General features: G+C 35.9%; 1 protein-coding gene across 1 annotated transcript in view; it reads right to left on the reverse strand.

Moving 5' to 3' along the window:
* The window catches only part of CLTC (clathrin heavy chain), a 61,549-nt gene that overhangs the window by 4,865 nt on the left and 30,133 nt on the right, over positions 1 to 26,551 (reverse strand). The window contains exons 8-30 of the mRNA XM_065896878.1: positions 25,740 to 25,940; positions 23,144 to 23,296; positions 22,537 to 22,659; positions 21,574 to 21,711; positions 21,164 to 21,328; positions 20,837 to 21,017; positions 19,048 to 19,211; positions 14,703 to 14,828; positions 13,926 to 14,068; positions 12,258 to 12,492; positions 9,407 to 9,529; positions 8,221 to 8,366; positions 7,806 to 7,989; positions 7,416 to 7,608; positions 6,811 to 6,968; positions 6,452 to 6,616; positions 6,217 to 6,324; positions 5,967 to 6,134; positions 5,679 to 5,828; positions 5,456 to 5,587; positions 5,229 to 5,339; positions 4,138 to 4,308; positions 3,541 to 3,762 (exon numbers count right to left, since the gene is read on the reverse strand). Of these exons, the coding sequence (XP_065752950.1) occupies positions 3,541 to 3,762; positions 4,138 to 4,308; positions 5,229 to 5,339; positions 5,456 to 5,587; positions 5,679 to 5,828; positions 5,967 to 6,134; positions 6,217 to 6,324; positions 6,452 to 6,616; positions 6,811 to 6,968; positions 7,416 to 7,608; positions 7,806 to 7,989; positions 8,221 to 8,366; positions 9,407 to 9,529; positions 12,258 to 12,492; positions 13,926 to 14,068; positions 14,703 to 14,828; positions 19,048 to 19,211; positions 20,837 to 21,017; positions 21,164 to 21,328; positions 21,574 to 21,711; positions 22,537 to 22,659; positions 23,144 to 23,296; positions 25,740 to 25,940 (3,660 nt within the window). The remainder of the gene's footprint in view (positions 1 to 3,540; positions 3,763 to 4,137; positions 4,309 to 5,228; positions 5,340 to 5,455; positions 5,588 to 5,678; positions 5,829 to 5,966; positions 6,135 to 6,216; positions 6,325 to 6,451; positions 6,617 to 6,810; positions 6,969 to 7,415; positions 7,609 to 7,805; positions 7,990 to 8,220; positions 8,367 to 9,406; positions 9,530 to 12,257; positions 12,493 to 13,925; positions 14,069 to 14,702; positions 14,829 to 19,047; positions 19,212 to 20,836; positions 21,018 to 21,163; positions 21,329 to 21,573; positions 21,712 to 22,536; positions 22,660 to 23,143; positions 23,297 to 25,739; positions 25,941 to 26,551) is intronic.

The following is a 26,551-nucleotide window of genomic DNA, read 5'->3' on the forward strand; positions in this document are numbered from 1 at the left end:
ATTTGTCAGGGAGCAAAATGTGAGAAAAGTAAGCTCAGGTAGACTCTAGACATCTTCAGATAAAATGTGGTTTTTCTACCCTAGGAAGATGGGTTAGTTTGCTTTTGTATACCCTTTTTCTATTTTATAACCTAAGTGCTCATGTGTTACAAACTACCCCAATATCAAATTAAAGGCTACTATGCAGTATAAGTACCATGAGAAATACCCACTGTTTGGCACCCAAACTTGAAACAAAAATTACTGCAGCTTTGTAATTTAAAGCACGGTTTGTGCCATCAAGGGCAGTCAGATGGGGTTTTGTTAACCTAAATAGTTACACAAAAGTGTAAGTATAGCTAAAGAGGTTATACAAAAAAAAATATGGATGAGTGTATGTTAATAACTTCTAAGAAAAATCAAGCAACAACAAAAAACCACCACTGCATAATACATTTCCAGACTTTCAAGGAAAGGAATCTAAAGTGAACACGTGTTTAAAAGTTAATGTCTGAGTCAGATGTTGAAGACAGAAGTCCTATTACAGAAGTACATTAAAGACTTAGAAGAGCTAGCAATGTCACAATGCCCAGGCACAGACATGGGCAGGTTGGGCATAGGGACGAAACAAAAAGTAACAACTTTGAAGGAGTAATATCAAGCTAAGCAAAAAAATTTTTGATTTGTCTATTTAATGGGACAGCCTCTGGCACAGCAACATCCAATTATTGTTTCCACTGACCCAATTTAGACTGCTCAAAAAAGAAAAGCAGAGAAGGCTTTTATGAACACAAGCTTTTGTTAAGAGCTGTAACAAAAGTTTCTGATCCTTGGATTAAAAAAGAAAAATTACAGGTAAGCATGTCACTGAGTTCAGTTCCATCTGTACTACTGAAAATTCACTATAATGTAAAAGGCTTTTCCACAAAGACTGCAATATGCTGCAGAGGAAAAGTTAACATGCAGTCAGTTACTTTGGTGTATGTGTGCATGAAAAAAAGGCAAAAGTACTGAAGCAAGAAGTGAGATCTGAAGATGACTGTTTCTATACAGGCTCTCAAGAAACACACACAGCCCACAGCAATGCTTTAAGAGTTTCAAAAGTAGTATGATGTAATTGCAATGACTGTTGTACATGCTTGATTTAAAACAATGCATAACACTGCAGTTCAATTACCTATTTTTCACACACACGCTTTCTAACTGCCTTGCTTACTAGCTGCTGAAGGGCCTCACACACGATGCATTTTACTCAGGTTTGCCCTAAGTTCCAATGGTGACTCCAGTTTGGTTCAACATAATTCCAAAGCACTGCCCCCCCTCCAAATTCTTTTAAATTGTTTCAACTGTCCTTTACCTTCCCACCCTTTTCTCACCACAATTTGATACCAGAGGTAAGTTTGTTAAGTTTGTTTCATTTATACTGGGATGGAGACAAGCCAATGAAGGAAGCAGCGACCAAAAGGTACCTAAATTTGACCTTGGACAAGCCAACGGATGGATAAGAGCAAATTTGTAGCTTCAGAGATGTACCTTATTACAGAAAGTATAAGTTAATATTGTTTCATTATATACAGAAATAATCCATGTTGCTTAGCAACAATTACAGCAAGCTACTCTAATGATTTTAAAAGTTTTGATTCCTCTTGAAAATGGACTAGCACCATAAGAACTGGACACCTGGAGAAACATGAGGAAAGTCTCTTCGGAAGCAGCTAGTATCTCTCGTATCTACTTTCAGCAAAAAATTAGTAAGAATCAAGAGATCAGAAACTGGATCACAGTCCTTCAATACCAAAAAACCCCAAAAAGCCTTTTAGGGCATGTATATACATATATAAATTCAGCAACTGTCAGGCACGCTTACAAAATAAAACCAGAGGCTGTTTAATTTTACTTCGAGTATTGAGAAAATCCTATTATGGTCCAGATACCCTGACAGGGAAGAGAAATTTCCTGAAACTTTGGAATTAATATGGAAACTCAACATGCTCAGTTTTTAATAATATATTTAAGAGAGACTGTGAACCAACTACTGATTAGCCTCCTGCCCTTCCTAAAGCCTATTAGCCGATTAGTAGCAAACATCTACTAATGTCCTAGAGCTCTATTATAGTTATGTTTCAAGGGACTTGCAGAGGCTTTAGTGAAAATTTATTGGGGGAAAAAGCAGCAGCAGCAGTGTAGAAAAGGAAGGAAAAAAAATCATGCAAATTCCTTAGACTTAGTCCTCCAGACTTAAAGATGGAAAAGAATCAACTTTCACCTTTTCCTTTATTGCATCAACCTGCAAAGGAATTCAGAAGGTGCAGCTTAGAAAAAAATCAAATTCCATTTTGAGCATAAAAAGGTAGAATCAGCAACAAAGGTTTAGGGGAGAAACATCTAACCACTAAAAAAGGTATGCGAAAAGTGAAAATAAAGGGCATACTGGAAGCAAAACTTAGCATTTTTTTTTTTTTTTTTAACTTCAGAGCTTATCGCAGAAGAGTTTATGCTAGAGTCAGTGTGAAAGAAAGCAGCTTAATCACTAGTAAAATTTACAGCACTTCGGTTAACAGCAGCTTAGAGCCAGGTCTCACAAGTTGGCATTATGCATAAGAAAAGAAGCTATTCTCATCTATGGCTAAGACACAAGGCGAATGTTTTTCCTCTTACACTGGACTTTAAGCAGTTTATACACAGAAAATGTTAATTCTTAAAAAATTATAACTAACACATGATATCTAATTAGACGGCAGCCCAAGGAAATATTCGGTTATACTGGGGGTTGTTAGTAGTGCTCTTCCCCCCACTTTAACTCAGGCATTTTGAAGAGATCAGATATGAAACTCTGATTTTAATAAGCATGTTTTGCTTTGACAAAATGGATTCTTTAGGACCATTTAAATATGTTCTATAGTATGAAAGCTAGTAACTGTTGAGGACAGGGGTAAGTAAAAAACATCTTAACATCAAAAATGGACATTAAGATGAATAAGTGAATTTTATAAAATGATTATACCCCCAGCTTGTTTAATGCACTTTTACGAAATGTGTCGTTAATTGTTAACCTCCTACAATATTTTTAAATAAGGGGTTAAACTATCAAAATATTGAGAAGATTAACAGGTTATTAAGAATATAGGTGTAGCTTCCCTAGGGGAAACAGACATACATATTAAAGTCAAGAACCGACCAAACAGAAGGGAATCTACACTACTAAGTTATGGTCATCTGAGTTACAAGAATTGATTTGAGGAAGACATTATTTTGACAAAAAGGTTTCTATGAAACATTAAAAAAAAACAAAAACAAAAAAACCCATACAACATGGACATAATACTATTCGCCCCTCAGAAATACATTCTGAGGTATTCTGAGGGTAAACATTCTGACAAGTTATGTTTGAGTTCCCTTTCCATTCAATGTCATTTGTGAGATATTAAAAATTACCGGAGGATAGGAATATTTTATGATCAACTAAATTACTTCTACTAGAGAAAAAAACATTTGAAAACAAAGTCTGTACATGGAATTTTACATATCCTCAAGATAATTAGTTCTCAGAGGTGCCATTACCTTTGTCAGGTATTCCTTCATGACCTGGATGAAATAGGGCATGGCAAAATCCATGATATTGTGCCTCCATGCAGTTTCCAGGACAACATCTGGCCTTAAAAGATCATAACAAGTAAAGAGACAAGCTCCAAAGCACTCTCTTTTTTCTTCCTGCAAAAACCACTGTAGGAGTTCTTCAGCCAACTCAGTATCTTTAGATTCAGAGGCATACTGCATTGCATCCTATTTAAAGGAAAGGATGAAGGTCAAACATTAAATTCAAATACACTGAACTGGTAAACTAAGTAATACAATGGGGAAAAAACCTCCCAGTTATATCATTTAAATTAAGGATTTCCTGAAAGAAAAGGAAAAGACAGGGTAAAGCTTTTTTTTTTTTTTTTTTTTAAACAAAGAGACGTTTGACATAAACGTTAAGACAGAATCAAGAAATCGACTTAATTATCATCTCCTCAAGCAGGAGCTTAAAGGCAGTTCTCATACTTGCAAAATCTAATACTTTTATAGACCATAACCACTTATAATATACCATTCCAAGGTTAACACAGATCATCTAGTATTTGGCTTAAGAGCCCCACCCCCACCAACTTTATTCACCTTGTACAGGCTATCTTTCTTGCACAGCTCCACACTCTGTTTCCAGCGATTGTTGCCTTTGAAGAGATAAGCAGCAATTCTTCTGAACTCAATGAGTTCATGTTTTTCCAAACGCTGAGCAAGCGAGATATTGTCAAAGTTGTCATAAGCATCTATCGATGTTCGCAGAGCCTTAAAAAATAAAACAAAGCCATTCAAATGCCATTTAAATTTTATGTCCCATCGTTCTTGATCAATGAGCCATTACTGTATATGACTGACTGTATGTAATATGATCAATACCTTACATAATATATATGTATAATATGACTTGATCAATGAGCCATTATTGTAATACGACAGCCCAGATTCAAGAATCAAACCGCAAAGTTGTAATATAAACAAGTATCAACATTCCTCAATCTAACTGTTTAACAATAAAGTCCTTCAAGGCACTATAAAATTTCTAAAGGTACCATGTTTTTCTCCAAAGTTTTCAGTATCAAGGACTAACGCGAATGGTTATGATTGGAAGGATTTGTAATCTGGAGGGTAAGGTTTTATGCTCTAGGTAAACTCCTGATACAACGCAACATGATATTCAGTCACAGAGATCAGCATGGGATCTGAGACTGAAAAAAATACCATGTTGACAGTAAGAAAGACAAAGGCAACTAGCTTAACCTTAACTTTAATTCTGTTTTTGCAAAATCCTTCACAAGGGAAAGTTTACTAAAAGACAGGTACTAATATGCTCTTGGGCAAGAAAAAGAGTGACTAAAAGAGTTAATACTGTGTAAGTTTTATGGACTAGTTTAAGAGCTCCAAAACTTTTTCAACTCAGTCTACAGTCTAGATGTTTAGGTATTTTTCTAAAGCATTAACTTGGACAAGATCTAAGCAGAATTCTGCAAACTTGGCATTTAATTAGGAGACATCAGATTTACCAATCCTGAAAACTTCACTAAATTTAGATCTGTGGCACTCAAGTACCTACTATTTACAGTCCTAAGGGATGATGGGCTTTTTGTTTTTACTGCAGAACATACCGACTTTACAACTCAATGATAACCTGAGTTTTGAGAATACATGAAAGAACCAAAAAGTTTTACCTGATAATCTTCCTCTGTAATAAAGAGGTTGTTCAGTGATTCATTCACAGATTTGTTGTTGTGGTTCTGGACTGAACGTAAATATGGTTTCACCAGTGGTAGCTGTTTAACCTTTAAAATAAGAGTTTGTTACAAACGTCGTACATTGCTAAAGTTCCATGGACAAAAGTTATCCAAGAATGTCTTAGCTCCTTGCTATGAAGTTTTGAGGTTTTAAAAATTATTACCTTGCTGAAATAATTGACTGCACGAGTATGATCCAACCGTGGAGACAGCACCATCAGCAAATCATTTAACAACAGTGGCTTGAATTCTAAGTAGAATTGTATTGCTCTGTAGTATAGTTCCACATTGGCAACCTAAAACGGCAAAAATCCATACATGAGGTAGAGTTACTTCCTAATGAGCTTTCTCTTTCTGAAGACTTTCTCTTCTGAAGAAGGTACACACCTTGGTAATGATATCTTTGAACTGCCCTTCTTTCCACGCATCAGTCGGATGATTCATCATGGTAATTATGGCATTATCATATTCTTCGTACTTGTCATACAAAAACACCAATTCTGCCCAAAGATGAGCTTGTTCTGCAGCTCTTAGCACCTGCATAAGAAAGATTTAATTGCTTTAGATACATAGGGGTCTCTAATTCTAATTAACAGCAAAAAAACCCTTTCTTTTCATTAAAATTAAAGTATTCATTTTAGCTACAGAGTTGCCTTAAAATTAAAGGTTGGTTACCTTAGGAATGTTCACTCTGGACCAGAACAGCTCCAGGTGCTCCCTCATTTTCTGTGGCTTAAACTTAGAATACAGAATAGCTAATTCGGTGAACATTCCCATATGAGCTCGCTCAAGTCCCAGTGCTGCTTCCAACATGGTTATCAGCTCTTCAAAATATCCACGATCCTAAATAAGAGAAAAATGCAATTAAAGACAAGAATATCTGTGGCAAAAGATCTCAGTTTATACAAAAGACTCAGTTAATTACCTGATAGTAGTTGATAAGTTCCTCCAATTCATCTGCATGTACTACAATATGAAGCCCACACATTTGAGCGAGACGGAACTCTTTCCCATCTACACAGGCAAAGCAGACCTACAATTTAAAGAATTGCAATTATGTGAACTCAAGTGTAAACATGGCTGGTTAATTCAATTAATCAGTTTAAAGAACATTCCTAAATAGCATCTTAATTCTTCACTCAAACTGTTGTTTAGATTACCTCTTTCCATGTTCGAGTACTGTTAGCTTTCCTAGCTCCATCAACAGCTGCCTGATATTCACCCAGGTGAACCAGAGTAGATGCCAAGCGCCCAAAATTGGAAACATTATTGTACAACAACTTAGCAGCATCATACATTTTTTCATCATAACAGCGGTCACCAACCTGAAAAAAAAACAAAAACCATTTTCAGTAAGCCTAAACTTAATCTTCTTTCCAAAGTTACAACTCAATTTAATACTAAGTAACAATATTTTTCCTTAGAAAATTTTAGTTGCCACTTGTTGATCCTACTAAGCTAATGAAGTTGCTCAACTATTTTTACACTCCTAAAAAAAAAATCGGAACAGGAAACCCACTTGCTGGATATGAGCGTTATTTGGCCCATTGATGAACTCTTCTAACTCTGCAAGGCGGTTTGTTTTAGCCAGTGCAAATATCAATTCTGTCTCCACATAGGATTCACGAGCCTTCTTACGGGCCATCTGCAAGTACTTCACCAGTTCTTCCCAGTTTCCTAGGTATAGAAAAACAAATAAGTAAATCCAAACACTAACATACCAACATTTATCTTTTCACTGAAGCAAATGAGAATTGCTATTAATTTCCCCTTCAAAGAGACAGTATAGAGAATAACAAATATAAACAGTGAAAGGCATCAAAATAGTGAAACTTCTATTATGCCTCTGTATTATTACTGACCAAATGAATAGCTGAATCCCCTTTTTCCTTAAAGTTAGTGGATTAGAGATAGGTGAGAATTTTGAGACTTCAAAACAGAAAATTAAACTTCCCCATGGAACTTTTAAATTCACAAAACAGACTCTCTTTATCTGAACTAAGACAGAGGGCAAACAGCCATGCAGTCTCTAACTTCTACTTAATACAGAAGAGACATGTAACTTAATGCTTAGCTTAGGTACATTTTCTGAGGTGGCAAACACATAAAAGTGAGAAGTCATACCACTAGTATTGGCAGCCTGAACAACTTCCATGTAGGATGAAGGATCATCTGCTTTGATGTAAGAATCAATGGCTTCTTTCACCATTCCTTTCTGTAGCTGGGCTTTTGCGAGCTGACTCCAGACTGCAGGTTCATTGCAGCGTTCAGCAAATTCATATGCCCGATCTAAGTTTCCAATATGTTCGATCAAGACCTAGGCAACCAATTTTTAATCAGAGTTACAGTACAATGAATCTTACCACACAGCAATTACATTTAAACGGTTAGGATTTTATTGCTCTTCTATTGCCACAGCAATAAATTATGCCCATTCTCACAGGACAATACATACATTGAATCAAGACAAGGTACTACATTTAGTAAATCAACTCAGGTAATCTGTAGATTTACCTGCACTGCTGAAGTATTGACGTCAAATTTCCGAAAAATGGCAAATGCTTCTTCAAACAGCTCATTGCTGATGGCGATATTGGCAATATCTGGGGCATCATAATTATCCAGGCGGTTAATATATTCCATAACACGGGTACGGTCAGCCTTGATTGCAGTGAGGATGAGGAGGTTTTGCAGATTCCTTTAAGAAAGAAAGATTTGAGTGCAATGTTTGAAAAGCTCATTAGTCATAAAGAAAAAACACTGCAGCTAAAGAGTATTTTGCCTCAGGAGGTAGGGTGACAAGAGGGTATTAGAAAAGTGAGAATTTAGACAACATTCTCTAATCTTTGTCTCTGTTCCTTCTCCAAACTGACAGGCTATAATTAAAGACTAACTATAAAGAGCCAATAGACCCCTCTTCACAGGATACCTGTGTTCACTGAATACAGAGTTATCAAGGACAATTTTCTCCAGCAGTTCAATGAGTTCATTAGGAAGGTCTGCAGTCATAAAAGCCTTGACAGTTACTGACACTTCTTCAGGGTCCTGAGTCTCAGACAAGGCTGTCTGTACAACCTGCAGAGGATATACAGGGAATAAGTACTGAGAGTCAAGGTGGTTTTGATGATATTATCTAATAAGAATAAGCTGGCCTCAGTAGAAAATGAAATAGGCAGAGAAGAAGGAACAAGATAAAATACCTTTAAATTTACCACCCAAAGGTCTTTTAACATAAATCCACATATACCTGTAACATGTATACTTTCGTTCTCTTGAAAAAAAAAATCACCCTAATTACATAATTTCTATCTTTTCCCTGATTAAAATATTATCCATAATAACCACTCCTCATTATCACTTTAATGATTACATACAATTCAACCATACAGATGTGGCATTATATACTCAGTAATTCCTCTATTTCTGGCTATTTGCATAGTTCCCAGATGCACCAATGAACATTTTTTCTAGGAAGCTTTGTATTAACTTGGGAATTTTCCTTAGAAATGCTTCCTAAGAATGAAAAATTAATATTCTTTAATTTATTCCCTTCTATATTTATACTTCTACCAACAATTTAAAAACCATTATTAACAACCTTCAATTTTTAAGGTTTTAAAAAATGTTTTCAATTTTTATATAGATATAAACCCACATCTCCTTTGCAGGTCTATGCTTACTCTATTGAGATTTATTTAACATTTACCCACTAGGTCATTTGTATTTTCTCACCAATTCTTATCCTTTGCTGATTTACCACTGTCTTGAACGTTTCTAATCAACTGAGTCACTTCTTAGGTATTAATAAATAGCAATTCTTATTCATTTTATTAAATGTTTAATTTACTGTTATCCTTTTAACTATGATGAATTGAGGAAGTCTTATATAATTAAATTCTCTCTTTCGGGATGTATTTTCTTCGAGAAGATATATTTCACTTCTGTTAACATTTATGATATATATATATTTTAGTACAACTTTTATTTTCTTCTACTTTTTACTGCCATCTCTCATAGTTAAATATGATCCATTTGAGTATATTTGGTATATGATGAGGCAAAAGGTGTTATTCATAGTTAAAAAGATGAGCCTTAAACACATTTGCCAATTTTACCTGATCAATGAGAGGTCTCCTGTAAGGATTGCTTTCCAGCAGCACACTACCCCACAGTTCTGGATCCTTTCGCCGTACCAGATAGCGGGAAAGACTTTTGAAGAGGGAATTCTCATTGCAAACCTAAACGATATTAAAGATTAATTTCATGGTAAGAGATAAAACCTTTTTATAGACTGAGTTTACTTTTTTTTTTTTTTTTTGCGTTACGCGGGCCTCTCACTGTTGTGGCCTCTCCCATTGCGGAGCCCAGGCTCCAGACGCGCAGGCTCAGCAGCCATGGCTCATGGGCCCAGCCGCTCCGCGGCATGTGGGATCTTCCCGGACCAGGGCACGAACCCGTGTCCCCTGCATCGGCAGGCGGACTCTCAACCACTGCGCCACCAGGGAAGCCCTGAGTTTACTTTTAAAAGGTTATTTCCTATCATTATACCTAGTTTATTTTTTTATAGCAAGAAAAAAAAATCCATTACTTTTACATGTATCTTTAATAGGTCACAACCATATTTTTCTTATTAAAATTCAATCAACAGAAAAAACATACTTATTAATTTTTGGAGGCTTTTAAAAAGCACCCTGATGTGGGATCTATATTTGGACTTCATATTCTACTCTACTGGACTATCTATTCATGCACCAGGATGCCAAGTTTTAATTACAGACGCTCTGTAATGTGCTTTAATAACTGGTAGGGCTAGTGCACCTTCATAGGTTTCTTTTCAGTGTTTTACTAACTATTCTTGTGTGTTTATTTTCCCATGTGTATATGCATACATATATTCATATATTAATGTGTATGTACATAGATGCATTATATCCTAGCTCTGACCACTGAAAGACCCTAGAAGGAAATATACCTAGAGCCTAGATCTGGGTTTCTAATGGTACTCCCCACTAAAAGGGATCAAAGTTCCCCAGAAAAATGAATGATCCAGGGCTGGGGAGGGTATAAAATGAGCATGGTATAACTTGTTGGGCCAGGAAACAAAAAAGTGCTCCAAGAGCAGTGAGACCACGACACAAAGCCATGAGAAGCAGGTTTTTAGGATTTTTATCAGTCAAAACTGGAGTAATTTGAAAATCAAAACAATGGATTTATAACCCACAGATCTCATGAGTGCATGAATATATGCATGCTGACTGATAAATGTGGAGAAAGGGATAAAGCTGGAAAATCGTTATTTTGCAACCAACACATTAAGACTGGTTGAATAAGAATCAATAGATTCAAAACTGGGGGGCAGGGGAGCCATACATACACACACACACACACATGCAAACACACACACACAGTAGGATTCTCGCATTGTCTTAAATGTCTCTTCACAAACTACTTAACATCTGCAAGGGGAAATATATCTGCAAGGGGAAATCTATTTATACAATAGGAGAAATTGACAACTTGATAAAAAGTGACCCCCAAAATGAAGGACAAAAGGACATTAGGTGCTTCTGCATGTTATAGCATGAGAAAAACAAAACATCACTTAAGTAATAAATTTTGGATGGAAACGTACAATCTAAATCTAATCAGGAGGAACAATAAAAGAAACTCAAAGCGAAGAACATTCTATTTTTTTAAAAAAGACCTTTCATTTATAAGAAATATACAGAATAGGTGAATCCACAGAGATGGAAGGCAGTTTGGAGGTTGTCAGGGGCTGGAAGGAGGCAGGAATGTGGAGCAACTGCTTAATGAGTACTGGATTTCCTCATGTGGCGATGAAAACTTGCAACTAGAGAGAGGTGTAGTGATTACAAACATTGTAAATGTACTAACTGCCACTGAATTGTTCCCTTTCAAATGGTTAATGTAATGTGAATTTTACCTCAATAAAAAGTTACACATAGAGAAAAAGACTATTTTTACAGTTATGTCTGTCAATAAAAGACAAAGAAAGTGTAAAGAATTGTTTTGGATTAAAAGAGACAAGATAGATATGACAAGTACATGCAATATGTAATCCTAGACTGGAGGGAAAAAATTTCTTTTAAAGGACATTACTGGGTCAATTGACAAAACTGGAATAAAACAGACTGTAAAAAGTATTCTACTTGTGTCAGACTGACTGAGGTTGCCATCTACAATGTGGTTATGAAAAAGAATATCCTTATTCTAAATAAATACACAATGAAGAGGTATAAGGCCATGAGGTATGCAATTTATTCTCATATGGTTAAAAATTTAGATGTGTCTATACATACATACACACATATATAAACATATATACATATATGTGTGTGTGTACATATGAGTGTATGAGAACATAAGTGATAAAACTAGTGGGGTTAAATGTTAATGAGTGAATATAAGCTTAATCAACTACTTTGGCCAGTTTAAGTTCATAATTATCAGCAAAGTTTTTTAAAAGAGCATGTATCTTCCAAAGATGCTCCATATTACCTAAAACCACTCTGAAACTCTCAAAATTCACTAATCCAACATTATATATCAGGTTTTTAAAAAATGCAGTCTTGGGACTTCCCCGGTGGCACAGCGGTTAAGAGTCCACCTGCCAATGCAGGAGACGTGGGCTCGATCGGGGAAGATCCCACATGCTGCGGAGCAACTAAGCCTGTGCGCCACAACTACTGAGCCTGTGCTCTAGAGCCCGCGAGCCACAACTACTGAGCCCGTGTGCCACAACTACTGAAGCCTGTGCGCCTAGAGGCCGTGCTCTGCAACAAGAGAAGCCACCACAATGAGAAGCCCGCGCACCGCTCGCCACAATTAGAGAAACCCCATGCACAGCAACAAAGACCCAACACAGCCAAAAATAAATAAATAAATTTACTTTGGAAAAAAAAAAAATGCAGTCTTCTCTGTACACGTTCAGCTAGCAGTACTCACATTAATAAGTTCCAGATCACACTGGCCACGTTCATAAGCAACACAGGCTAGATGTGGATCTCTCTTCTCACAATACTTTCCAACAACACGACTGTCATAATAAGGATTTTCCCGAAGAAATCGCTCTGGGTTGTTATTACTGTCTATGTAGATTTTGGCTAAAGCATTGTGAGTAGCAGGCTCTTCACAGCCCTCATGAATTCTAGCCTCCAGCCAAGGCAGAAGCAGTTTCAATCTAGTAAAAAAAAAAAGGAAAAGAAACACACAAAAACACCCCACATATACACATATTATATTATAAATAGCACATTCTTGACACACTATGTAAGTACCTTACGGTCTATAATGTAGTTTCCCATACACTATTTTGAATTCTCAACACGCCTACTACAAATTGCGAAACTAAGACTTGGAGATGGTTAAATGATTTGCCCAAGATTACACAGAAGGTATATATAAGACTGTCTTTCATACTCTCCCAGATCTATCTGCTACATTATCTAGACAGGATATAGAAAAAAGAAGATTATAGGTTCATAGATTGTTCTTAAAACTGGACAAAATGGCTGGACTTTGGATAAGTTTTGTTTAGGAGTAGGATAGAGATGTGGTATGAAAAAATAGGCCTGATTATCTGAAGTTCCTTTTAATTTTCACACAAGTAACATACAACATTACCTAAAGCCAAAAGAAATAGTACCCTAAATATATACTGGGAACAAAATCCGGTAGCTTTAGAAGCTCTAGCTTTAATACCTCTAGCAGTCATACAATCACTCCACCAAGGGCCATAGTTTTGCTAAGTTATAACTTATATTTCAATGGTCCAGATGACCAATACTCTTTTACCATGGTTTAAATAACAAAATTGTTACAACCTATAATCACTTTAGTCTCAAACTTTAAAAATTTCTCAAACATTTTCTGAATGTTTGAAACATTCAGATATAAACTCTATGAATACCATTAGCAGAACACCTGTACCACCTCAGGTTAAAATTAAACCCCATTCTTGATAATCTTTTCATAGCTACAGTAACCTCCTATTATTATACCAACCTCCTACTATTATACCAACCCACTAACCTCATTTACTACGTCAGCACTTTCTGAACACAAAATGTCCCGGCTAAAAAAAGACTTCACGGTATAAGTATTAGAAGCACTCACACTATGTTCTCCTCTACTGGAAATGCATAATTCATATTATCATATCAAGGTTCAATTTAAATATGAGTTTAATCCAGAGTTACACAGGGAACTCTTTTCTTTTGTCATGCTTGAGAAGAATTTATCAGAGAAGAATTAGTTATTAAATATGGTGGTATCATACCTAACCAAAAGGAGGCTTTTTACATAGTTTACATTAAAAACATATAGCTACATGGTTTGACTCTGTGTATAAACATGCAAAGAAGGTGATCAACTAGATTAACAGATATTCTATATGACAGCTGTAATAGTTCAGAAAACAGGTTTTTTTTTTTTTCAGAAATAGAGCAAGCTACAGCTAGCTTATCACTTCTAAATTAGGTATCTCCAGGGAATTAAGGTCCATGAGTTACTGAGTAGCTTTTAGGCAACTGACAGGTCATACTTCTATTCATTACCAAGCTAAAAGAGACTAATAATTTATCTTTAGTTATGAAGATTAAAACAGTACTACACCTGTTCCTTTTTTCAACCTCAGCAACAAGCTCATCAGTAGAGAATTGACCTCTTACAACAAGAATCAAGTTTTTAATGACATCTTCAGAGCAATCAACATCAAGTAATCCTCCAATAACCACAGGAAGTCGACTTGGATTCACCTATGGTTTAAAAAAAAAAAAAAAGAAGAAGAATGTCATTACGTTACTAATAAGCAAAACCAAAAGGAGTTTTAAAAAATAAAACTCATTTCCCTCTTCAAGCTCAGTTTTAAAATTCAGTAATAAACTGAGTCTAAATTTACAACTAGACAAAGAAACTTAGCAGGAAGTCTGCCTTGGTTAATTAATTACTTCAGCATTGCTCCAAAGGACAAATAAGTCCAAAGAAGCTAAAGTCACAGAATGACTGTGAAAACAAAAGGCCTCCATCATAGCAAAACTGCCTTTCTATTTCTGGAGTTAGAAGGTGAAGTTTCTAATATCTTTATTTAAGATGGTTTTAATACTATGCTTTGCAGCCTATGGCCTCCATACGGATACCACAAAGGCTATCAAATAAGTAGGGTGTAGGCCACTCAATTTTTTCAACTACAGCAGTTCTGTTTTGTTTTACCTACTTGGAATGCACGTAAAATTTTAATCAAAGAAAGGATTCTGCTGGAAAAAAAAAAAGTTGAAAGCCATTGTAGCAGACCACTCTTACTGGACACAGAGTTTCAAAAAGATGAAGATTTCCAGTGTGAGCAGTAAGATCTACAAGATTATATTTTAAAGTTATCTAAGTATTACTTACCTTCTGTACATATATCTCTATATACTTTTGAAGATTATTTCTATATAAATAGAGCACCAAATCATGGACAAAGTCAAATCGATCACACACAATGATAAGTGGTAACTGATCTGTTAGCTTTGCTTCCTGGAAAAAAAAAAAGAAACCTTAATTTTCTTCTTCTGTGAGTTTATCAGTGTAAAATATGAGAATCTGTTCTACACTTGTGGGAGAGGCTCACATAAACTTGGCTATTCTTCAAAGTGCCCAACCCAGTTTCCATAAATTTTTATGAAGTAATACCTAGAGTCACAGCAAAATACCAGGTCCTTTCCACATACAATCCTTTACAAAAAAAGTAACAAGACTTGTGAGCCATCAGTGGCGCTCAGGATATAAAATCATCACACTGGGACTTTCATTAATAGTAACAACTGAACTTGTAGTTGATTTAAGAGGTATAGTCACACTGTCAAAATTAGGCATATTGGCTCACTTTTGTTTCAAACTGATGACTTGTTTTTTACCCCTCCCCATTCCAATCTACATGGCCGTCTTCTAACACTGTTATAATGAAGCCTAAAAGGAGCAGCACGATAGTGATGGCCATGAATTTAAATATACCACATGTTGCTATAAAAAAAAAAAAAAAAGGTTTAAAAGATAAAAAGCATTTAAAGCATCTTTAAATTGCCAACTGCTTTTACCGTTACAAATACCAAGCTATAATCCTACTTACAGATTGACATAGATGTTATAGACAGGTAGGTAACACCTGTACTGGGCATTTACCTGATACATGTCCTGTTACATTCCACAGACATTAGGTACAGCACAAAAAACAACAGTTTCCATCAGGAATTCATTTATATACAGTGAAACATTCCTCAGTAAATGATTCCTCTATGGATTGTCTACTGAAGAAGAAGAACTAAGCAGGACAGGACTTTCCTCAATGACAGCCACAAAAAACGTTATTTGCAAGGTTAGAATAAATCCTAAGTCTAGCACTTATAAAGTCACCCAATTATAAACAATTATAATTAGTCTATGAAGTGTTCAGAGAACACTAAACTAAATCTGGAGTCATAAGAAATCCTGAATTAAACAAACAAAAAAATGGCTGTAAATCTGAAGTGGAAGTCCAGCTGCAGATTTTTCCCATCAAGGAAAGTCTAAAGCAAGTATTATTTAGCACCATGGAAACTCTGTACTAAGAGCTGCTATAATCATTTCTAAAGAGAATGTTTGATCTACCTATGCAAAAGATTTTAGCAGGCCAAGTTTTTCCTACTAAACAAACATCAATATACTAATCTTCTTTATCTTGTTTAATATACATATAAAATATTACCTTCTGCATTTTACCATTTAGGGAGAAAACATACTTGGCAAGTAATCTAAGATTACTTAGGTATTCTAGTCTCACGCGTGGGTGGTTTAAGATTTCTGCTGCAAAAGACAACTATTTGTATTCACAAAGAAAATTTAAATTTGAAAAAAGCAGACAAAAACTGGGATACTTTCTTGATTACCTAAATTTGCATATGATTTCATATATGAAAATAATGCTATTAATATTTTAAATTTTTATTTAAAGGTTACCCTTTAGGTATTATGATTAGAGATTTTAGGATCAAAATTGCAATTATATAAACATATTCAGGTTTTCTTAAACATAAAGTTTGGAGATATAGCAGGGAACAAAGTAAGCATTCCCCAAAGAGACTTACATTCTAGTGGGAACAGACAATGCTAAGTGTTATAAAGAAAAAGAGAACAAGACAAGGGGGAAGTGAGGATGGAACAGGAATAGATTTTATTTTAGACAGGGTAATCTGAGACATCCTTTCTCGTGACATTTGACTGGAAATCTGAAAGAAGGTAAGGGAGCAGGTCATGAAGGTCTGAGAGGTAAGTGGGAAAGGGCACAAGCAAAGGCCCTGGGGCAGCAGAGGGTTTGGGGAGTTCCAGGAATAGCAAGCAGGCCAGTGAGGTTGAAACAAAACCTGGAAAATAAGATCAAAGGTAGCAAGAGGCATGGGTCTAAAGAACAGTTTTACATTTTCTACGCAAGGCTACAGTTCCACAAGGTTAGGGCACGAGCCAAATAATGCTACTGACACTATTTCATCCTGCTTACAGGCTACGTTAAAGGAGAATTCATATGCTATCAATCTCTGTATTCCTGGTGGCTAGCATGTAATTGGCACTTGTCTAATGTTCAAGATTAGATTCAGAGAAGTATTTTTCTTATTATCACAGTTTGCATACAACACCAGTTATAATACAGCTAGTAACTCCAAAATGAAGTTTAATAACAGTGATGATGAAATGTAGCAACCCGCTACAAACTACAGATCAATAAGGAAAGTGAGTAAATGGTTTAGTATGTTCATTCTCATTACTGGGGTGAAAGGCTGAATATCCAATAGTAGCATATTAGCACTGAGCTCCCATCTCAGATTATTTAATGATAAGAGACTAGGTTTTTTCCAGGCTGGTATTAAAATTCCTTCAAGGAGTCAGGAATAACTTAAAACCAAAAAGAAACAAAACTTGCCTGCTAGAAAGGCTGACAATACCTTATTTCCAAGGCCCACCAACACAGCTTATTAACCACCGTTATCACTTGAACACCTATGGCATACAAGGTACTTGATAAACACAGCTTGTGGTTGAAGAAACCAAGGCTGAGGCACCTTAGTTAACTGGCCTGAGGTTAACAGCTTTATAGAAAGAAAAGGAATTTGAACCACGTCTGACTTTTCAAAAGCCCATAATTCACATCCACTCTCCTCTATTAGACTTGTATCCAATTCACAAGTATGGAGGGGGATTCCTCACCTAATTAGATCTCATGGGATAAGCAATGTAAGACGGCCACATCCTAGTTTCCTGAGGGTTTTTTATGAAGCTCAAGGTCATCATAATTAGGTGAAAATAGTTAACTTAGTCCTGCTTTACATATATATGACAACTCAAATATTACAACCCAATGCTCAAGAAATTACAATTGAAGCATAAAAGCTGAGAGCTTAATGAAAACAAATCAGTGTGGATCTGGTAGTATTTTTAAAAAAAGGAAACAGTACTGTTACTCAAAGGAGGAACTGGACTGGTGTTATGGGTACACTAGTCAAGCATAGAGAATCAAATCTTTCTCATTTGGACGTTTTTTCTCTGACACCAGGAAGTCATGGGTTCAAACATATACTAGCCAGGCTCCTCAGAATATTGATGATGGCCAAGACATTATAAAGCTATACTTCTGGGGAATGTTTATCTTTTAATCTAAAACATAGGGCAACTTCAGCACTTTAACTACATCATTACACTAAAACACCTAAGGGTTTAGCTATTTAATCTAGGTATTAAGTTCTTCAGAAGAAGAATCAGCTAAAACAACTACAGATTATCTAAAAATGGTCAGTGTAGGAGTAAGAAAAGCCTGTTCTTTCCTACTGAATTGCACAATGAACATTTTGGTTTTAGTTTCAATCTAAAATTCTTCCAGAAGAAAAAAATACTTAAGAACTTTATATACAATCTCTGGAATCATTTAATATATTTTTAATATAAATGTAAAGTACGTAAATATGTATTTTGGGGGGATCTGAATGTTCTGTAGTTTTCCTAATTTTTATAAACGACTACCAATTTTAAAGTCTTACCTTCCTCACAAAGTAATTAGTAGGTATGAGGATAAAGGTAAAGTTAAGTTAACCATTAAACAAAAATTAACTGCCCTCAGGTATGCTGTAAAGGTCTAAGAATCTTTAAACAATTACTCTTCATTCCAACACAGGCAGTTCTTACTTCTCCATAACCAAATTCGTGTCACAAAGCTGAGGGTTTTTTTGTTCGATTGTACCTTCAATTTATGAATTACACATGATTAATATTTAGTTTCTAGAGTTAGGCTAATCAAAGACAGAGATTAACCTATGTCCTTTACACAACAGAACCCTTTGCATATAATACAGGCCCCTTAAAATAACACTGAGGGCAAGCTGATCTTAATATTCAAAAAGAGCCTAAATGATATATATTCTAAACACTGAGCATCTACAATCACTTTAGAAAAATTTTCTTCTAAAATTAAAGTGAAAGAAAGGAAATTCCTTAGAGATAGTGTTATTTTCCTCTTCATTTAAACAGATGGTCATTCTTAAGTATTACTTACCAATTTCCTTCCTTATTTCAAAGGAAACCACAGAATATTAAATTTGGAAGAAATAATTCAGCATACAATTTGAGAATGCTAAGAATTTCACTTTTAGGGGCAAAAAATATTTTAAAACTGGGAGCAAACCTTTGCAGAACTGCCGATCTTCAACCCAACCAGAAAATGCATTACTCTTACCTTGAGAAAATTCTTGACTCGCTCAGGATCATAGCAGTTGCTTTCTCTGCAGATTCTTTCTACTTCTTTGATCTGCCCTGTCTTGCAAGCTGCCTGAATATATTTAAAGTGCACATCTGGGTCCTGACTAAAGTTAACAATGGATCCCAGAAAATAAAAAAGACCTTAAAGAAACAAATAATTGAAATTAAGCACAGGTGTACCTTTGAGAATGACAGACCTGAAAAATACTTAAGCAATTAAAAAACATTATGTCAATTATACCTCAATTTAAAAAACAAGCAAAAACCCCCACAGTTATATTGAATAGTCCCAAATAAAAACTGGTTGCTCAAAAAGCTCAATAAGAATATTAAATAGTCCACTAATCAGTTCAATAAATGGATTTGTACTTTAATCCCTACAGAACAGAAAATTCAATGTTTTCTAGTAGTTGAGAAATAGGAGACAGCTACTTAATATCAAAGCTAATTATCATACCATATTCCATATGAGAAATTTTAAATGAAGTCCACTATAGCAGGTGTTTCTCTATACGCAGTTAATAGGAAACACACAAAAGTAGCTTAAAAAGAATTTAACGCAGTGTCGTTCAACAGAATTTTCTGCAATGATGCAAATATTCTGTATCTACACTATCTAATACAGTAGCCACTAACCACACGTGGCTATTGAGCACCTGAAATGTAGCTAGTGTGACTGAAGAACTAAATTTTTAATTGTATTCAATTTTAATTACTTTAAATTTACATAGCTACATGTGGCTAGTGGCTACTGTACTGAATGAACAGTATAAATGTAGTGCACAGTTAACACAGAAACTGAAAAAATTAAGAAAACTAGTAGGAATCACTTATTCCTTCTGTCTAGAGCAGTACTACAAGAAGAGGGAAGAAAAGGTAAGTAGAGACCAGATATTTAGCTAATGAACCTAAAAGCCACCAACAGTGATTACATTAATACTCAGCATAGGGCTTCCCTGGTGGCGCAGTGGTTGAGAGTCCACCTGCCGACGCAGGGGACACAGGTTCGTGCCCTGGTCCAAGAAGATCCCACAAGCCGCGGAGCGGCTGGGCCCGTGAGCCATGGCCGCTGAGCCTGCGCGTCCGGAGCCTGTGCTCCGCAACGGGAGAGGCCCGCGTACCGCAATAAAAAAAAAAAAAAAAAAAAAAAAAACTCAGCACAACAGTGGTTCTCAACTGAGGGCAAGATGGTTTTCTTCCCAGGAGACATTGAGCAAGGTCTGGAGACATTTTAGTGGTCACAATTGGTGGAGCTAATGCTGCTGGCATCCAGTGGACTGAAGCCAGCAATGCTGCTAAATATCCTGCATGCATACAAAAATGTACCCGCCAACACAACAAATTATCCAGCCCAATATGTCTGTATCGCTGAGGTTGAGAAAACCTGCTACAGGGACAAGTCACAAAATTTCCTTGGCTAGAATCATTTGCCATTATAAGAGTCAGACAATATAAACACAATCATTACATACCTGATTAGTATTTTCATCTTATACAATTATGACAAAGCTACTACATATATTTGTATCTTAAAATTTTGCCTTTAATTCACCTATAAAATATCCATGCAGACAGTCTTCTTCACCGCATGTCCCTGGAACCTGGTATAGAACATGCCTGACAATAGTTACTGAATAAGACGACTTAAAATATCCCATCAAAGTAAGCTTGTAGAAAGAATTTCCAACAGCCTATGACACTGTCCGTTTAACAATAACCCTCTTGGCTACCTTAAATAATTTAAAACAACTCAAACTCCTAATTACCTTCAAAACTCTTGAAAGATTCAAAAAGTTCAATCAGAGACTGAGTGGACAGTTGTTCGTGATACTTAGAAGCCACTTGCACACAGATCTGTAGATTCTGACGAATATTGGCAGATAGCATGGCTCTGAGGCATTCCAGGGAGTCTTCTACTGATAAGGACCCAAAGTAATTCACTAACCACTAGAGGACAAAATAAATAAGTAAATAAATAAATGAAACAATGTTAAACCTAATGGTGGTATGAAATTATTATCATTCAGTAACACAAACACATTTTCGGTACACCAATTAATCATAACTAATAGTTAGGTAAGAGCCTAAAATACCTCAGGGTTAAGAAGATGGGTATGAACAACCGCACGCTTTATATCATATAAGTCAGTGAAGTGTTCTAAAGCACGCTGCAGGAGGCCCGCCTTCTCACACAGCTGAGCGATATGAGCCCGGTCATAATGCGTGAACATCTGATTCCCTAGAATAGCATCTGCGACCTATAAAACCATAAAAAGGATGAGTTTATTTTACTACTCCATTTATATCAGTAACTCTATATGCAGATTACATATTAAGATTCAACAGTGAATTAATTGGTAAAGGAGAGAAAGTACAAAAGAATGTTAGCTAAATTTTCTAAAATGAGGAACAGGCATGTCAGTAGCTTCAAATAATCTAAGAAGCTCTGAATAACTACAAAAGCAGTGTTGGACACATGCCTAGAAAGCATGAAAACACGTACTTGAGGTGCATGCATAAGGTTCATCTCAAGCAACCTTGTCTGTAAAGGACCTTCAGATGGGCGATTATTCTTCAGTGCATCAAGCAAGAATGCAGTACACTGCTGAATTAGATTGTATTCCATAAACACATCGACAATCTGCAAAAAAAAGATTTAAAGGAAATTGTTTTAAGATACTTAAAAACTGCTTTATGATACTGTTGACAATATATGTAAATGAAAGGAAATGAAACATTATCTCTTTCTTCACATATAAAACACTGCCAGATCAAATCCCAGATTTAAAGAATATTATTTGGACAGCATAACGTCATAATTTAAGAGTAAGTTTTTGTCTTCTGGAGTTACTTTTAGTTCTAGTAAAAACAACCACAAAATATTTCAAGATACTATATAATAGAATATAAATTGATAGATTTAAAATTTTGATGACTGATTGATTGATGCATGCATGCATGCCACGCCACACGGCATGCAGGACCTTAGTTAGTTCCCCGACCAGGGATCGAACCCGTACCCCGTGTGGTGGAAGCACGGACTCCTAACCACTGGACCGCCAGGGAATTCCCTGATGAACTATTTAAAATATACAAAAGCATAAAAATGAAAGAGTCTGTGACTCCCACTTCATATATGCATCTCTTCCCTCTCCCTTCACCTAGTGGCAGTGGTTATCCTTTGTGTTTTATTATTCCCATATATTTTTCATATTTTTAACACATATACCACTCTAAATGAGATGGTATTTGTTCTGCATGTTTTAGAACTGTATATAGATGGTATCTGACTGTCCACTCTTCTGCAACTTGCTTTTTTGGTAACGTACTTAAGGTTTATCCATGTAGATCAACACAGCTCTAATTTCTACAAATAAAAAAGTTAACCCATTCTTCTCCAAAGCTGTTTAAACTCAGATCTCCCCCATTCTCTATACTTCTACAAAATACATTTTAACTCCTTTACCTGTGTGATATCAGCAAGAGGTTCTTCATCCTGAACTAACATTTGAGCAAACTGCTGCCCCTGATCTGGACTGATTCGCATAACATTTCTCAGCAGAAAGATCCAGTCTGGAGTATATCCAACCTACAAAGAGACAAAAACTTAAGCCCTGCTACAAAGTTCCATTTTTATATCATTTAAAGGCTTTTTCTGCAATAGAATCTTGCTACTACAGACAGAGCTAATGGTGAAAATACAAATTCAGTTTTAACTTCGATGCTCAATTTGATCTTGGTTTATACAAGACAAATAGACACCTTGGTGATAACATATTTGAACAAATAGCTATACATTTTTATAATTGGCTTATTCAGTCTCATTGACCACCAAAAAAATCTGTTCTAACAGGTTAAACATGCCCTAGCAGCTTAAAGCCATGCAAGAGTAACTGTCTCCATTTTTGAAGTGTAATTCTATATGTGAGCCATAACAGCATTTTTATACTTTTCCAAGTAATTATAAATATTTAAGGAAATTCACTATTAAAGTCACTGAGAGTTACTATAAGCTGATTTCTCTCTTAATGTTTTAATGAATTTATGTGGAGAATCTGTTTCATTGAACTCACTTTTTTAGCATATAAAACAATCTTCTGGACTTGACCTGTTTCTGCAAAGCACTGAATGACTTTATTTGGCACATTAGCCCTTAGGTACACACTAAGTGCCAATGTAGGGTCCACAGATTTCACAAGGTCTCCCAGTTCTTCAGAGCATTCCAGCTGTCCAAAGGAAAAAGAGACTGTTTAGTAAGCCATGAGCTGCTGTATAAATCAGCAATTGACACTACTTCCACTATAAATAAAAACTAACATGACAGGCACTTAGTTTCTCAGTTGTCCCAGAATGTATTATAAATATGCAGGGGTTGTGGTCATAAAGACTCTTGATTTTTTAATTAATTAATTAATTAATGTATTTTTTTTTTTTGGCTGTGTTGCATCTTCGCTGCCATGTGCAGGCTTTCTCTAGTTGCGAAGAGCGGGGGCTACTCTTCGTTGTGGAGCACGGGCTTCTCATTGAGGTGGCTTCTCCTATTACGGAGCATGGGTTCTAGGCGCACGGGCTTCAGTAGTTGTGGCTCGCGGGCTTCAGTAGTTGTGGCTCGTGGGCTCTAGAGTGCAGGCTCAGTAGTTGTGGCACACGGGCTTAGTTGCTCCACGGCATATGGGATCTTCCCGGACCAGGGCTCGAACTCGTGTCCCCTGCATTGGCAGGCGGACTCTTAACCACTGCGCCACCAGGGAAGCCCAAGACTCTTGATTTTGTATTCACAGCAATAACTCAGAATTCTCCACACATTCTACTTAATCAAGGATAAAAACCCACCAAGACTTCACACATACAGATACTACCAATTACCTTGTTAGGAATATAAATACTTAAAAAGCAGAATCTTGCTCCTCTAACAATTGAGAGTATTCAGATATCAGACCCACATGGTCTTAATTTTTCAAGAATAATGCAGCTCCTAATGTAATGTTATGAAATGAAACTCTGATATTCAAGGAGCCAGATGAAGCTTACCATAAAGACCATTACTAAAATTAGGGTATAATCTGTATGTCTGAAGGATCTAAGCTTCATTATCTTCTTGATTTTTGGATTTAAGGTTATAAAGCAGGACATTAATTTCAAGAGGTCAAACAGATAAAAATTTTAGAATTTTTAGGTGGTATACATGCAGATACCCTCCTCTGTACTATTCAACCTGCCTTAGTCAGCTGCCCAATCTGGAAAGCAGCTTCTCTAAAAGAGTTCTGCTTTATATACTAGAGTTGATTTTCTATGATTATCACCAACATTCAATGAGAAGTTCTCTCAGAGTCTACACCTCTCAACCAAACACGCTAACTAATGAAGAGTTGACCAGTGTCCTTTTTACCACAAATGAATCCTATGTGACCGTTCGCCAAGAAAGGTAATGATACCCAAAAAGCTTTCACACTTATATTGGTCAACCCAGTTACCTTGGTTGTTCCCATCCTCCCTTATCTTAAGCAATTAGGATGGACCTCAAATACTCGCTATGTGGCTAGTAACTATTCTTCAGCAGACTCCTGTCCAAGCATCCCAACTCCGAAGTACTATCCTCCAATATCCTGTAAGACTGCCAGAAGCTGGGTCAAGAAACAAGGACTTACAATTAGTAATGTAAAAATATAACCAACATAACACTAAAGCCAAAAGGTCTAACATTAAAAGTTATTCACTACTTAGAGTGCTATAAACAGTACCACCTCAGTTCTTGACACTGGCATAAGATATGGCAATTCAATATTGCCACTTTGTGGAGAAAGGCTTTCTATGGTGGTATGAAAGGAATAATATCACTAAAGGATTGTTTAAACTTGTTAGTTGCCTTACAAATAAGCCACATTTTCCATAATGTGCTCCAGAAAACATAATACCATTAGATACTCTACGTAAAAAGAAATTAGTAAGTACTGAGTGAATTTAAAAGGCATAGAGAAATCTTACAGTAAAGAAAGCTGGTTAACAAGTTTTTAAAGATTTATAGTTAAATAATTTCAAGAAACTAAGTTAAATATTTTTTCATGTAATGCCAATTAACATTCTGTGAAATCTCTTTGGGAATCTATACCACCGCTAATTAGACAGCCCTGCTGTCTTGTTAACGTATTTCCGAGCCAACATTTTATATAACATGTTTCCCTTGCACACCCAAACATGGTTACTAGCAGCAAATATCACAGTTTTGATACCTGAGAAGTTCTACAAGAAAAGATATGATGTTGTATGGTTGAAACTACTGGGCATATCAAGTGTGGGATGTGGGAGAAAGGAATACATTCTTAGGTCCAAGTGAGTGTTACATACGTTGACAAATATGAATGCGCAAAGCGTCTCACACTAAGCTTTTCCTAAAGCAAAAGGATAGCAATTTGCTTCCAGATTAGTAGTTTTAACCACCAAGCAAGTAATCCTGGATTCCATTTTAAAAGATATCCTACCCTCAACATGCCACAAAATAAATACATTTTCAAAAGGAAATAAGTTTATGTATCTCATGCAATGTTTATTCTTGTTCTATTCCTACAAGCAATAAATAATGGATGGAGATGTTCTGGCACAGCCTATGTTTTTAACTTGCTAACATAGTATTTAATCAAAGCAAAAATATGTTAACAGAAGTTAATATACCTTATCTTCTTTTAACCATTTCTCCAAAAGCTGTTTCCGCCCTTGCTGAAGTACAGGCCTACACAGTTCTAAGGATTCATATTTGTTTAGCTGGCCCTGGTCCAAAAGGATTCCAAAGTACTGAAGTAGGGGAGAAGTTTGACCTGGCTGAGCTGGGACACTCTGGAACCGACGGATGGTGTCTGGGGTACGAAGGATTCCCTTTAAGAAACAGAAATGTTACAGACTCCTTTTAAAGATGATCCAACATCACACGAATAACTCCATGGGGCTCTTAAGTCAATTTTAAAGGCATGATTCCATCTACTAAAACCAAACCTCAAATCTTCAATATATTGAATAGTAAAGATTCAGTCACACTTCTGGTTCAATGTTATGAGATTATCCTGAATCAGGAACATACCAACCTAATTATAATAATGTCAATGTGTAAGACAATAATAGTTACAACTAGCTATTATTCCAGGTTCACATTAGGTTAAGTGGAAATTTCATTACACTGGTCAGGGAGTAAGGTGTTAATTCAGTCCAACATAATACAAAGGTGATGAGGATAAATTCAGCTCAACTTGAGACAACTCTTCCTACCATAAATTGAACAGGATTTGTTTAATTTTCAACTCTTAGAAATAAAATCAGTAGCTATCACAGATAAGATCAAACAGTATAACAACTGAGTAACAGTATTACATCTATGTAAATCACAGCTTGTTAGATCTATATATCATTCTGACATCCTGAGTTTTAAAAAGCTACCCAAATCTAGAGCACAGAAAAGTAATTAAATCTAGAGGTACTGACAAGTAACTCAT

The sequence above is a fragment of the Phocoena phocoena genome, chromosome 19 (genome assembly GCF_963924675.1).
Source record: "Phocoena phocoena chromosome 19, mPhoPho1.1, whole genome shotgun sequence".
NCBI lineage: Eukaryota > Metazoa > Chordata > Mammalia > Artiodactyla > Phocoenidae > Phocoena > Phocoena phocoena.